This window comes from Vanellus vanellus (genome assembly GCF_965231255.1).
Source record: "Vanellus vanellus genome assembly, chromosome: 7".
NCBI classification, from domain to species: domain Eukaryota; kingdom Metazoa; phylum Chordata; class Aves; order Charadriiformes; family Charadriidae; genus Vanellus; species Vanellus vanellus.
The window spans coordinates 18,501,885-18,517,270 of NC_138912.1; the positions used below are offsets into that span (position 1 = coordinate 18,501,885).

The 15,386-nt window shown below is 38.0% G+C and overlaps 1 protein-coding gene across 2 annotated transcripts in view; it reads left to right on the forward strand.

Moving 5' to 3' along the window:
* Positions 1-15,386, forward strand: part of EXOC6 (exocyst complex component 6) — a gene marked incomplete at its 5' end in the record, with an annotated part of 96,090 nt that overhangs the window by 13,034 nt on the left and 67,670 nt on the right. For both annotated transcript variants that reach the window (XM_082486183.1, XM_082486182.1), the window contains 4 exons: positions 7,857-8,028; positions 9,312-9,359; positions 9,485-9,575; positions 10,486-10,531. In XM_082486183.1, coding sequence (XP_082342309.1) covers positions 7,857-8,028; positions 9,312-9,359; positions 9,485-9,575; positions 10,486-10,531 — 357 coding nt within the window. The remainder of the gene's footprint in view (positions 1-7,856; positions 8,029-9,311; positions 9,360-9,484; positions 9,576-10,485; positions 10,532-15,386) is intronic.

A 15,386-nucleotide genomic window follows, 5' to 3' on the forward strand; every position in this document is an offset into this window, starting at 1 on the left:
TGGGACACTTCTTGCAATGTGTGTATGGGAGCTAGTTGAGAGCATTTCTAGCCTCAGTGCAAAATTGGCTTTGGTAGCAAGACATGAATTCTAAAACCATGATTTTCCACAAGCGCAGTTTCTTCATTTGAGACTTGGTTTGTGTGTGTGTTTTGTTTTAAGTATTACTTTGAAAAATGAAATTAAAATTGTATGTCTGAGGGGTTTTTTTGTGACTTGGTTTAACTGATCAAAGTGATCAGTTAAAAATTAATTTTTCCCACAATGCTAAATCTGAAGCTCTACAAGTGAATCGTTTTTTCTTGCATCCCTTGCAGTTCAGAAGTTGTGTGGTCAGGTTCATGTTCCATGTCAAACTTCTACAGCTATTGTGCAGATATGTGTAGTTCCCATCATCGTCACAGTATTCATGGATATGTAACTGATTGATTGGCACTTCCTAAGTGGTTATCAGTACCCTGAAAGAAGTGTGTGTATACAGTTTTTAATTGCTTCATATGTCTTTTGTAATCAGGAAATGAAAGACGTTGTGGCAATGTAGGCAGGGGTGGGGAACCTGCAATTAGTCCTAGAAATGGGGCAGAACAGGATGGGTTGGGGGTATGTGAAAATGGTGGAAGGTGGCAAGTCGTTAGTGAGGAGCTACTTTGTCCTGTAAAAAGATTGGTGTGTTTTCTCTATTTTCTGACATTTTTTTGCTATTTTTTAAATAGATGATCTGTTTTAAGTCTGCTGCTGTTAGAACCTATTATTATAAATGATTACCAGGAAGACAATTGTTCACTCTAAAAAATTTACAGTAATTACATAAGCTCAGAGATGTTTCTCCTGAATATGGGTTGCAGTTAAAAATTGAACCATTGCCCATTTAAAAAACCAAGCATGCACAGAAAAAAAAGCAACCCCAAATCTTCAAGAAAGAATAGATTTTTTTTAAAAACCCAGAAGTGGTTTGTTGACTATTTTTTTTTCTTTATGTAATAGACTGTTTTAGTAATTATTTTTAATTTACAGTTATTTATCACCAACCAGGAATTCATATTATCTTCTGAATCATTTTTTTATTAAAGTATGGAGCTTTTATTTTTAATAAAATTAAGTTTTCAAGTTAATTTTTGTCTGAAGCCTGAGTACCTGAGCAGTTCTGCTTACTATTGAAAAGTTACAGCTGTTGCCATAGATATAAGGGACAAAATCACTTTAGTTCTCATTGTGATCACTCTTGCAATTCACTTTTCCATGCTAAACTCCCACCAAGTAGATTACAGTGGAAGTTGTGTTCAGGTTTCTGATTATTCTCATTTTCTAGTGGGAAGATGATGTAGATGTGAAGACTGGGGATGAGGAGGGAAAAAGCAAATCTGGGGTATTTGCTTAACTCTCAAAATGTATTTTTAGTTTCCTCTCTTTTTGCACTTACTGGTCTATATGCACTTCCTTTGCCTACCTTTCCAGTAGTTTGGTCAATGTATTAAATTAATTTCTGGGCTTATGATATTTTTTGACCTGTAACTTTTTATTTCCCTCTTCCCTAGTGAAATGGTGATCGTCTTTTAATCCCATTTGCACTCAGACATTTAATGACCTATGTTCTGGTTGCATGCACAGAAAATATTTATATGAAACGATAGCAGAAATATACTTTTGAAGCTGTACTGTAAGCTGTACTTCACTGTTTGTGAAGACATCTATGATAGTGGCTTAGAGTTACAATGCATATGTATGGAGTTGTCATTATATAATGGATCAGATGATTTGAAGATAATTTATTTTTTTAAAGTATTATTTTGTAAAGGATCAGGTGTAATTCATGGCAGGTTAGATTTTATGATTCTTGACTGAATTTTAGCTCTCTAGAGATTAGCCTTTTTGCTTACTCAACGGCTGGTATTTTTGTGCGTAGAATGGTGCCCTCTGGTGCTTCAATAGATTTTTGCATGTAAGCACAAAAAAAAGTCAAGAACTATTAAATACATATTTTTCATATTGTGTTTTGAAACTAAAAATTTTAGGGAGTTTTTTATGGTATAAAGTAACCTTGTTTGATTTTCTCTAATTGGAAAATGGTTGCATATCTGGAAATTCTACTTCATTTTTTGACACCTGAATTCAAATCTGTTTATGCTTGTCTCTCTTCCTTTAGCCCAGCTGGTAAGAAAAGACCAAGGTAAAAATATGCCTATTGCAATAAAATTGAGCCAGCGACTGAGACATCTTTCTCCTTTAGGTTAAGCGGTCTCTGACTATTCCTCGTTCATTTTTTCCTCATTCTAGTACTTTCTGCACTATCTTGTCTTTACCTAGACTGGCATTAATATGACTCATTTTGTCCAGTTGTTGGGATGAGTCAGAAAAAAAGGTCTGTCTGCCTATATGCAGAGTTCTGGGAAATATAAACAAATAACCTGCTACACATTACCAGAAAAACCTTTCAGCTCTGCTTGTGGTCTTTATGGGTGCCCTGCTTGCCCCATCAATTACAAATGAAAATAGTGCCTGCCCTGTTGCTGATTCGCAGTACGGATGTCTAACTAGTCACTCAATTAATGTTCTCTTATTCCAGATTGAAAATTAAGATGTTATGTTGTGTATTTTTTTTTTTTAGTGCCAAAATCAAGTTCAAACTTCTGTCTTCAACATCAGTAATTTTATCTTTTTTTTTTTTCCACCAGTTTGAAGACTCATACTGAGTGAAAGCTTTCTCTTCAGAGTTTCATGATGTGAATCGACCACTAGTAGTGTATAGGTTCCTATAGCTGTATAGATTACAGGTTGAAAACAATTGTAATACAAACTGACCATGTCTTTTAGTTTTGCTCCATTCAGACTTGTGCCGTACTTCAGACCCACTTCAGGGGCCCATAAAGCTGAAGAGGATCCTTGGGGTTCTTCATTCAGAAGTATATAAATGTAAACAAAAATTGAAAGAACTATGTATTACACGTGTGTCATGGTTTAACCCCAGCCGGCAACTAAACACCATGCAGCCAGTTGCTCACTCCCCCCAGTTTGGATGGGGGAGAGAATTGTAGGGGTAAAAGCGAGGAAAAAACCTCATGGGTTGGGATAAAGACAGTTTAAAAGGTAAAGCAAAAGCTGTGCACGCAAGTAAAGCAAACCAAGGAAGAATTTATTCACTACTTCCCATAGGGTGCTTCCCACACTGCAGGTGTTCAGCCATCTCCAGGAAAGCAGGACTCCATCACGCTTAACGCTTACTTGGGAAGACCAACCCCGTAACTCTGAATGTCTCCCCCATCCTCCTCCTTCTCCCAGCTTGATGTACTGAGGCATGAAGTCATATGGTATGGGATATCCCTTGGGTCAGTTGGGATCAGCTGTCCCCAGCTGTGTCCCCTCCCAGCTTCTTGTGTGCCCTCAGCCTACTCCCTGGTGGGGTGCTGTGAGGAGCAGAAAAGGCCTTGACTCTGTGTAAGCACTGCTGAGCAGTAACTGCAGCAGTCTGATCAACATTGTGTCCAGCACAAATCCAAAACATAGCCCCATACTAGTTCCTATGAAGAAAATTAACTCTATCTCAGCCAAAACCAGCACAACCTATAAAATTTCTCTTGATAACCTACGCATGTTTGCCACTTTTTATGGCACTTCCCACTGACATACGTGAAGCAACTTGAAGTGAGAGAGAGAGAGATATTTTTAGGGTAGATGTAATTGCATGTAATAGTCATTTCCTGAAGAAATGCATCTGGAAGGGTTACCACTTTCTCACTCTCTTCCCAGCAGAACTCTGTGCGTGTGTGTTGTAAATTCTGTTAATTTTGTCTTGTAATTTAAAAGAATTAGCTATAGGATGCTTTCAGGATTTTGTGTCTCTCTCCAAGATATTGCAATATGGTGATTTGTCTGCCTGATAGTTTAACTCTGAAAAGTGCTGAATTGCTATCAAGATTGCTTGCAGTGCCATATTCTGTTGCTATGTACACCTTCAGGTAATTATCCAAAGGTAGCAATTACTTTATTTAGATAAGCGTAGGTAATTTTTGAGGTGTGTGTATGGAATATAAGCTTCAGTATCAGAAAAAAACCTTACTGTACTGTGCATGGTGTTCCATAATGGGTAAATCAGACATGCGTCACCTCAGTTGTGTTTGTGGTTTGGAGAGAGCCTAATTCCTGTCCATGGTCAGAGATGGCAGGGCTCTTGAGTGCACGTACACTCTCAAAAAGGCCAGTGCTGTAGGTCAGACTTCCTTCTGAAGCCTCTGAAATAGCGTGTGTATAGTGTCCTGCGAGTACAGAGTCTAGAGGATGTTAGTAAACTTGTTTAATTTGTCTTCGTACTTCTCACCTAGATCAGACAGTTGTGATACAAATTGTGAATTTCTTTTAAACGCTGTGATGATGTATTTCTTTAAAGGTAAGTAGTTCTGTCTCTGGAGTTTTTTCGCTAGCTTGCTAAAGAGGGTTGATTTGTAATTGTTCCCACAAGATGGAGCTGTCTACATATGTAATTAATATGGAATTTATACTACTTGTGAATCTTAAGGAGCTGGTTTAGATCATAGATCACCATTTTAGTAGTATCCCTGCAGAAAAAAAGTACAAGGTAGAACATAAAATAGTAACTATTATTTTAATAAGGAAGGGTAATCTTGTGGTTAAGGCAGTGCATCGGGATGTACAGAGTATTGATTTCTTCCCCCTCAATTCTAAACATTCCCTGTATGATTTTGAATTAAATATTGTGATAATGCCCGTGAGAATTATCAATCAGTACTTTATTTATTATCAGTAAACTGAAGTATAAGTAGCTTTAATATTGAGAAAAAATAATAAATACTGAATTTATAACAGTGAATACTGTATTGCCTACACTACATCGTGTGTGCTTCCAGAATTTCTGGCTATGCTGTCTGCAATTGTTTGATAACATTTTAAAGAGAAATCTCCTGAACAGAAATTATTTCCCTCTCAATATTTTAACAGTATGTCTGCCAGTGTTGGCAGATCTGAAATTGATAAAAAGGTGTCAAGACAGCCATGCTGAACTGCAGCTACTGGATACCCCAAAGTCATCAGGCAATATCTAAGTCCAAAAAGACAGTGCATTGCTACCACCAAAGAAAGTTTGGTGGTACAAACTCAAGTATGGAGTTCCTCTTGCACCATCTTTTTACAGCCTTGTTCTCATTTTAGGTCTTTTTGGTCTACTGTGTTTTACTACTGTTTTCACTTACCACTGTGTTACGCAACTTACAGTTACAAGTACACAGCGATAGGTGGAAGTCTTCTGTCTGTGATAATAATACTCCTTTCTCACTTCCCTTTGACAACATTGGAAGGAGACCTAAACTTGGAGACTCCTTCCACCCTTAAATAAAAGGCTCAAGGAAGTAGTAATAAATTGAACTTTTTTCTGGTTTTTGCTTTAGCATCCTGTGCAGTACAGATGGTGAGTCCAGCCCATTCAGAGGAAGCTCATGCATGCCTGATATTTGCGAAGGCGCTACCTGATGCCTCTGGTCCTCCTAATAATTTTGTTTCTTTTCCCGGAACGGTAGTCTGGAAGCAGGTGGATGTCCCTCTATGTCCACCCTGTAGGTTCCAATGTCTCTGACCTTTATAGAGACAGAGCAGCACTCATGTAACCAGCTTGTACCATGTGTTTTGGGGCACGACAACATCAGTTGTTGAACCTTTTTCTCATCCCTTCCCCATTTTTTTTACAGGTAACAGTGATATGGTGTACATGCTTCCCTGTATGTCTTCAGTTGCAGAACATCAGGTTGCCTAATGAGAGCTCGGTCAACGCTGACTGTGTGTCTTGCACCTTCCTTTCCTCCCAGGCCAGGTTGCTGCTTCTCCCTTCAGCCAGAACCAGGTTCTGGGTGCAGGTGTTTCCCACTGGCAGGTGTGGGTTGCTCATGATCTTCCACCACAGCCCTTTAAACCTCAGTCATCCTGGGCAGCCCTGAGGGGGTCCCTTTCAGGCAGTCAGGCAAGAACCTCAGGAGGAGAGACTCACTGTCACACATTTGCTCCTTCCAGCTGTCATTTCAAACTGCAGTGGTGGAAAGGGTGAGGGGTATTTTTCCCTTTGTGAACCACTTTATGAGTCAACAATCTTATATTTTTCCCCTGGTGCACTTTGGAGGAAAGAGCCTGCCTTTCAGTACCATAGCCTTATTTTCCTGTCATAAGCAAAAGGGGGATATTCTAGGAATATTTTATTAAATAGATTTTTCCTTGAGAAAATATCTGTAGCAAGCAGGCTATCAGGAATTGGCTTTCTTCCTTTGGCATGTAGGACCGCTTATTACCTTTTTTATTTCTCTAACTTCAGTTGCTTTTCTGAGTATATTTTCCAAGGTCAAAAGGAACTCAAAAGGATGCAGAATCTAGTTACAAGAGTTTTTTCAATCTCTTCTATACCCTTTTCTTCCTTGAAAGGCAAAGTTCTTGTCAGACACTCAGCTATAGGTTTGTTGAACGGGTGGTGATGACCCCAGATCTTGGCAGAGCCCAGCTGTCTGGTTAGAAAAGAGGATCTTGAAGAATATGGGAAGTCATACTTCTCCGAGAAGACTAGGAGGGAAGTGCTTTCTCTCTCCTCAAGAGGTTTAGAGGCTTTGACTCACTGTTGCCTGAGTCTTGAATTTAAGACTGTACTTCTGCAAGCAACATTGAGATCATCAGAACTTTAGCCTTTTCTTGTCCCCATCTTAAGATTATTTTTTAATTTTTTTTAAAGCAGCTTCTCTTTATGGGTTTCTGGAGAAAACTTTGTAGTTATGAAAGGAAATTAGAGGCTAAAAAAAGCAGTTTAAAGATTTTTGATCTCCTGATTATTTTTTTTGAACACTTGTAGTTTGCAGTACAAACATGTTTGCATATGTATGGCTAAATCATCCTCGTATTGCTGCGCTCATTCTGTCTGTAAAGCTGCTTCAAAAATTGCCTGTCTTTGCTGTTGTTGCTATATCAAGTTATTAATTAAATTTTGGAACTGCCTTGGGAGACTTCATTCCTTTTATTTCCAGTACAGTTCTCTGTAATACCTCTTTTCTTGCTTCCTTTGCTAAAGTCTGAAGCTTTAAATTGCCCAGTCTCCTTTGCTTGCTCTTACGCTTGAGCATTTTTCCACCCATCTTAGTATTTCTGATGCAGCTCAACAAGCTACAACGGTAATTTCTCCAGGAGTCATGTTTCCTCCTTGAGGTTTGTAAGTGTACTATTCGAACAATGAGTAAAAGAGGCCCAAAGACCTGATTTTAGCCATTCCTGAAAGTTAGATCCTATTGAGGTAGCAGCCTTAGGCATGTGCATGTCGCGGTTTTGCTTTGGGAGACGTTGAGTGCAGGCAGGAGGAGGCAGGGAGCAGTGGGGATTGCCTTCCGCCAGGGGTCTGGCTGCTGCCGCTCAGTGCTCCGGTCCTTCTGCCTGAAAGCATCCAACCCTGATTTAGTTGGGTAACTCTGATGTTAGGAATACCAGAAAAGCAAATTTGTATGTTTGCACTTCTTTATATTTAGCAAAGAGTGGAATTTGATGGAAAAGCGATCCATGCTATTTGAGGTGGTCGGAGAAACTGATTCTTTTGTACCCGTATTTGAGCATTAGGGCATAAATAACAGAGCAGTGAGGCTCAGGTCAACCATGATGTAACTGGTTAAGCACCTGGATTAATGCCATAAGGGCTGGGTTCAGTTCTCAGTTTTGCGCCATCTCTTTCATTTAATGCTGATTTTGGTGGAGTGGATCACAAATGATGCCACTGTAACATCAAGTTTGCATGCTTTTCTTTTTCAGAGAGAGATTTCAATAAAGATCCTTGCATACTATTTTTAACGGGGGGGAAAGTAAACTTTGATTTTCTTATTTGTATTTAACAGGTCTGTATATGATGACCAACCAAATGCACACCAGAGGTTTATGGAAAAACTAGATGCCTGCATACGTAACCATGACAGGGAGATAGAAAAGATGTGCAATTTTCACCATCAGGGGTTTGTGGATGCTATTACAGAACTTCTTAAAGTTAGGGCTGATGCAGAAAAATTAAAGGTAAGGAACTAGTTTTTCAGAGTTTCATATATCGTTGTCTTTTAATTTAAAAGAAGGAACTTGACATTCTTACTGAAGAATAAGAATTTAGTGATTGTCACATACACTGATGTTTGCAACAGTTTTTTAAAAGTGGATTATTTAGGATTTGTGATTAGAGCTGTATTGCCTGATCTAGTAACTTACATTTACAAGGCTGAATATTTTATTAGATCTAATTCTGATTTTTTTTTAAATGTATGTTTTCAGAAAATGTTACCAAAGTTATTTTGCTCTTTCTAAAGGCTTGCTCAGAAGGTAAAGAACAACAAATGGTAAAACTAATCTTTCTTACACTGGTCTTTTTCTAATCATGCATTTACATGTCAGACCTTAGAAAAAAATAAAATCTTGATTAGAAAAAGAAAGATATTGCGATTATGCATGAAAAGTAAATTTTCTATAATGAGTAGGAGAGTAGGTGGAGTTAGTAGTTTTCGTTAGAAATGAGAACTAAGATTTACTCCTAACTCAGAACGCAGAATAGTGAATTATGAGATCCGTCCCTTTTAGCTCTCTTTACACTTTTGAGAGCAAAATATGCACACCAGACAGAATGAGCATAGTTCATCAGAGGTTATGATTAGAAGAGCATTATATAAAGGATATTCAGATAACAAGAGACCAAATACAGCGTCAATGAGGTCATTGAGCATCTTTGTTCAGAAATTAATGAGATTTTTAATAAACTAGAATGTGCTTCCTTATTATGATGACCTAATGAGTCACTTACTATGTGGGAAAATCTGAGGTCGAGCTTTGCCTGCACCTGCAGCATTAAAATGTTGCTGTGGTTTGGAGATTTCCACGTTTGATGTTAATCAACCACCCAGTGTTTGCATTCAGCAAAGTATGAATGTTTAATTACCATAAAATGCAATCACCATTTCTTACAGACAATGAATGGCCCATAGAGCTCATTGAGGTTATCAAAAAGGGACCAGTGGTCAATTGGGTCAATGATTTGAATTGTTTGACAGACCTACAGAAACAAGGAAAGTTCAAAAATCCCAAGTAAATTTGAGAAGTTTGCCACAGAATCTGTTAGAAAGAACTGTCATAAGTAATTGAAGTTAACAAAAGCCCTTTGCGATCAAAAGTTCAAGTTCAAGCTGTAGAGTTAATTTGAATTTGCATTTCTTTGTTCTAAGTTTCTCATGAAGCATGATCTGATTACAAGGGTGAGCAGTCACATCAGGGCAATATATGCATATTTGTCTAACAAAGGTGAAATTATTTTTAAGGTCCAAGTTACTGATACCAACCGAAGGCTTCAGGATGCTGGGAAAGAGGTGAGAAAATGGTGCTTCCTATATGGGCATTAGGAATATTTGTAGGAAATTAAATTTATTTGCATAATTTAATGGTGATTTTCTTCTTTTTTTTTTTTTTTTTTTTTTTTATTTAAATCTCTAAGGTGATAGCCCAAACAGAAGAAATCATCCGATGTAGAGTTCAGCAACGGAATATTACAACAGTTGTGGAAAAACTACAGTTGTGTCTTCCAGGTGAGTGACCTATAGCTAAATATGATGGCAAATTAAATAAAGTAAGTCACAATAGCCAAAATGGAAAAGAATTTTGTTTTTTAACTTGTGCTTCTGTAACATTCAGTTTAACAAAAAAACCCCCAGGTTTTAAAAAGATGTCAACATGTAGGTTCCATGTCTTTTCCAATATTTGATGTAGAAGAATTATGCCACTTTGTGAGAAGACAGTGAGACAGACATAAATGATGCAAGCAGTGTAGCCATATACAGCTTTAAATGAACTAATATTTTTAATAAGATGAACAATGTATTTGTTGCTTAAGAGGGTGTTTTGCACTGTTTGAATTCTGGGGAAAATACTAATGATTCTATTTCAGCGTTGTACTTTTAACTGTGTCATTACAGACTTTTTTTTATAAAACATAAGGGCTCTAAATGATATTTCAGGAAGATAATACTATAGGATTGCACACAGCTCTATAAGGGTTTTATCATGTTTGTGATATTGGGGTAAAACAGATTTGAGAATTTTTCCTTTGTAAAATCTTGCTGTTGACTTGTTATGAGTACAGTAGGTGGTACTGTTGCCATTTAATGGAGACAGGTCATAGACTGGTAATGCAGATAAGGTTATGGTATGTAGTAAGTGAATGAATATGCTTGATATAATGTCTACTGTCTTGTTTAATCTTAATTCTTTTTCATTTAAAAGCTGTTGAGAGTTTGATTCTTTTTTCTTTCTTAGCTGCATCCTAGATTTTTTTTTTTTGCTAGTTTTATCACATTTATGTTGCCATAGGAATTAAATAAGGTAAATTTAGCATATTTTTTTCTATGGTTTATTTTGTCCTTTACAGTATGTATTTTCCTCTTTTATTAACTAAAGCCACAATAAGATCCATGGGTTAATCTGCTTGTTTTTATGCAGTGCTGGAAATGTACAGCAAACTAAAAGAACAGATGAATGTAAAAAGGTGAGTGAACTTATTTCTACAAGTAAGATACAACATTTGTAAGTAAACTGATAGAATAGCAAACACTAATGTAGACCAGTAAGTATTCTAGGTCCTGTAGCTTGGTACATGTAGTCTTTTCGTAATACATTGTTCGTCTTTAGAGAATGTCACTGCAAGTGAACAAATGTTATATTAAATATAAAGAACTTTAGGAGCTTTAGTGATTGCCATGAAAAATAGTGTTTACTTCAATGAGTATGACATGCAGTGAAATTATGATTACAAAATGTGAAGTGTGTTATTTTTTTAATACTTAAAACAGTTTAAGAATCAAGAATAATAAGATCCTTAGGGAGTAAAGATCTTTCAGAGTACATTAATACCTAATTAATCTATCATGATATATTTAAATCAAATTCATAACCAAGAAAAAAGGACGTTTCAGTCCATATACTTTCTTTGGACCTATCTGGTATCTCTATACTAATCTTTTGTGTACATGGGACTATGAGAATGAAGTGCAGAAAATGTGTTGTGGTTTCGTTTTTTTTCCCTCTATGACAAATTGACTTGTTTAAAAAAAAATAATTAAAACCATAATTAAAAATAAATTTCTAGAATAATGGTTTTTAACTGGTACATGACCAGTTGCTCCTTCCTCTGTTGTGTCTTCACTTTCCATGTTCTCAGAGAGCCCCTCTGAGTAACCCCAGTATCCCCAGTTCTCTCTCCGTGGCAGCTTGGCTGCCCCTGACCCCCTGTAGCTGTCATCCTGTCCCTCTGGGGCTGATGCTGCTGCCTTGCACCTCATGCACACACACACCAGGAATACTGCTGCTGATGTTTTCTTCTTTCTGATTTCTACATCATCGTTGCCACCTTCATCCCTGCCTGCTTTTCATACAGCCTTGGTCACACCGATTGCTCTGTGTCTTCCCTTACTGGGTTCACGATCATTGTCATTGCTTCTTTGTGTGCCTGGCACCACTGCAGGGAGCTCCTGCTAACAAGGTTGTCTGGACCCGACTGTTTCCCTTGGAACTAGCTATGCATAGCCAGGTGCCTACAGGACTACTGTGTAATCTAGATTTACTTTTGGACTGTTTGGATTTCTGTTGTCTGGGTAGCCAACACCTCCTGCCATACCTTTGGACATCTGAAAATCCTCAACAACAGCCACAGCGTATGAGTAAACCAGCTCTAACGCCTGTGTGCAGACATGGTCAAGATGCGTCAGATCTACTATAAGTGTCAGATCAATCAGTATTGCAGCAAATCTGATGCACCTTCGACAGTGATATATGTGCTATATGATACCTGTGCATGCATGCTGCCCGGGAGGTTGTCGGCAGAAATATAAGAGCTTTAAGAATAACCTAATAGCTATGGTACTACGCTGGCTCTTACTACAATCAAAACTTGCTAGGCGTGAACCAGTGTGGTAGATCTTATCAGCTTGACTACTATACACTGTTTCCTCTGAACAAGGACACTGGTTTGACATCTGCTTAAGAGTAGCTGGCAGCACGTTGTTGCAGTGCTCTTGGAGCAGTGCAGCAGAAAGGTGTAAACAGTCCAATGCCCTTGCTACTGTGGCCAGAGAACAGACTGCAGGGTGTCCTGTCTGAATCACACCACTTCCCTCTGCAAGGTGGTCTGCAGAGTGTGCTACGTTTAGAGTGTTCAAAACATGGGAAGACTGTGATCAAGGCCTGCGTTCTACCATTCCCTTGCTCTGTCAGGCAAGACAAGCAGCATCCCAGTTTTAGAATTGCAAGGGAAAGCTATAGTTCCTAATGTCATAATGGAGAGATCACTTAGGTGAGATAAAATTGCAGATGGCTTTTGGCATTTTGACTCCATGTTCACTAGTAGTTTTGTAGGGTCCACTGATGGTTGATACTCTTTCTGAGAAATCATCAGTAATCTTTAAAACTAAATTTCTATTATTTAAGACATTCAGATCTGATAATTTCCCTGTGGAAGGAGTTGCCAGGCAGGAAGTCTTAAAAGTCAGAGGACGATATACTAAATTGAGGGGTTTGGACATGTCACTGTCATACCATAAAAAGATCTAAGGGAGTGGGGAGATGCCATAGCTTTGATGTACCATACCTTGAAATCACATGGAGCGCAGAAGGTTTAGATTCTGCTGCAGGTTACTGCTCCAGCTCAGATATCTCTTTCATTAGCTATGCTACAGTTACTACTTTGCGCGTGACTTAAAATTTCCAATAATACAGCCTAGAGGTGGCTATCCCGTGGAAACTGCAGGTAAATTAAATGGTAATTTAATTGTGGCTTATCAGGCAAAAAATCCAAAAAGTTGAGTGTACCTGGCCTTTATCACCAAGTGATTGAGCAATAGCAAGGACATCCATAGCATCAGTGCAAAGACCTGATAGCTGGTGTGTGCAGGTACAAGGAATTTCAAAACTGACTTTAGGTTTTGCTGTGAAGGTTTCCTGGAAGAGTCAGAGAGGAGCATTCACAATCCCTGTCTTAACAAAACAATGAGGAATGTTTATTTTAGGCAAAGATAACTTTTCTCACAAACCTTCACTGATGTCCTGGTTTCAGCTGGGATAGAGTTAATTTTCTATCTAGTAGCTGCTATGTTTTGGATTTAGTATGAGAATAATGTTGAATAATGGTGCAAGCAGTGTAGCCAGGACAAAAGTCAAGGACTTTTTCAGCTTCCCATAGAAGCTGAGAGGAAGCACAGACAGGGCAAGCTGGCCTAAGGAATATTCCATACCATAGATGCCATGCTCAGTATATAAATAGGGGCTGACAGGGGGACAGGAATCCGTGATCGCTGTTTGTGACGGACTAGGCAATCGAGCATTGGGTGATGAGCAATTGTATTGCATCATTTGTTTTGTATATTTTTTATCATTATTGTTATTATTATCATTATCTACTCTTCCGTTACTGTTCTATTAAACTGTTTTTATCTCAACCCACAAGGTTTCCTTTTTTCCCAATTCTCCTCCCCTATCCCACTGAGTGGGGCAGGGGAATGAGTAAACAGTTGTATGGTCCTGGTTGCTGGTTGGGGTTAAACCACGACAACTGAGGTCTGCTAATGCGGCAAAGCTTTCATTGGTCTTTAAGAAAAAAAAAAACCAAACCTGTTTTCTTTTGACTTTCTCTGCTTGCAGCCTTTTAGAATATATTTTCATTCTTCCATTGTCTTACAGTCTTGCACTATGAATTTCCAATGTTTAAAGGAAGGGAAGAAGCAAGTGTGGATATTCTATATTTTTGGGGGACAGTTGTTTTAGGATAAGGACTGGAATTCCATTTTCTGTCTCCATGGCAGAACCTTTTAAGGTAATGCGGGATTTTGGGTCTGGAATACATACCGGTTTATGCAGATGGAATGGAGGTTTACTGAGGAGTCCAAAAAGCCATCTGTTGATAGCAACTTTTGGTCCCTAAGAACATGGGCTATGTTTGAACTGATGACCTAGAGGTGAAAGGCTCTGTATCCTATTTATCTGTCTCCTGAGCCATGCATAACACAAGTTGACAAGAACTATAGTTGTGAGAGGAAGTAACTGCGGAATCCGCTTTAAACAGACACAATTGGCTAGAAAGAGTTATGGAGGGTTTAAAGTCTTAGCTGAGGAAGCACAAGGGAGAGGCGTGGTTTCTCCACTATTCTCCAAAACGCCTAGTGGGGGCTCTGCATTTAAACTGAGCTACCTAGATCTTTAATTTTAAGTTGGAGATAAGATCATCGCACATTTTATAGAGCTCTGTTACCACGGCCGGTGCATTTGCATTTTTATATGTCTCTGGAGAACGTTCCCAGCTGCTTCAAGATACTGTCTTTTAATTTGGAACTGGTGTTTTTGCAAGTCGTCTTCGACAATGAGTATTACAAAAAAAACCCCAAACACACTATACAATGAAAATAATGAAATAAATCAACCTGCAAAGGTTGTTGCTGAATCTTCTTGAATCTACTGTGAGAAGGACTAAAGAAAGAGTATGGTCTTTCAGAGTGGGCTTTTTGCCCTGAAAGACTTGGATTTGTTTTCTGACCTTACTATAAGCTTTCTTCCTAACTGTGGGAAAGACAGAGTTGATTAGTTATTTAGGTTACTAAGTCTCACTGAGACGGTCAAGCAACCTTTCTCTGCATAAACCTTCCAAGCATTCAAATAAACCTGAAGACATAAAGGATGCAAATAGGAAATCTTCATAATTTATATAATTTGGTTCTACCCATGTCTGTATGGAAAGATAATGGAACAAAAAAACATGATGGTGATTTGATATTGCTTTTCTGCATTGTTTTGGAACCATGTCAAAATGAAGCACTGGATTTTACCAACTGCAAATCAATACTTCCCAGAGGAATCATGTATCTGGCAAAAAACCCCATCAAAATATATATTTGATACTGAACTGTTGGCTGCTTTCTTTCTCATGGTTCTCACACCCCTATTTGTTTGATAATTTCTATTTTAAAAAAAAATCTCCTATTGCATCATAATGGATGAAAAAGGTATTCCACAGATGTTTTTTCCACACAGCAACTCTTTAATCTGATTTTCAGAAATACTGAGCATTTGACTCACTTTATAGACGTTTCAGAGTTAGTAGTGCCTCGATCTTGGCTCATGGTCCTTTGGGGCAACTGATAAAATTGGTATGCTGGGGAAGTTTAACAATTAGGTTTAGAGTTATTAAGGCAACTAGATTTAAAAACAAAATAAACAAATAGTTTTTCCTGTGGTGAAAGATTTTTTCAATTGCAATTTCAACATATCATCTTCAAGATCTCTGTGAATGTGACTTCTATGCAGTATAATTGAAAAATTCCAATGATGTCCCTTAAATTTGTTTGGTAAAAACAAAT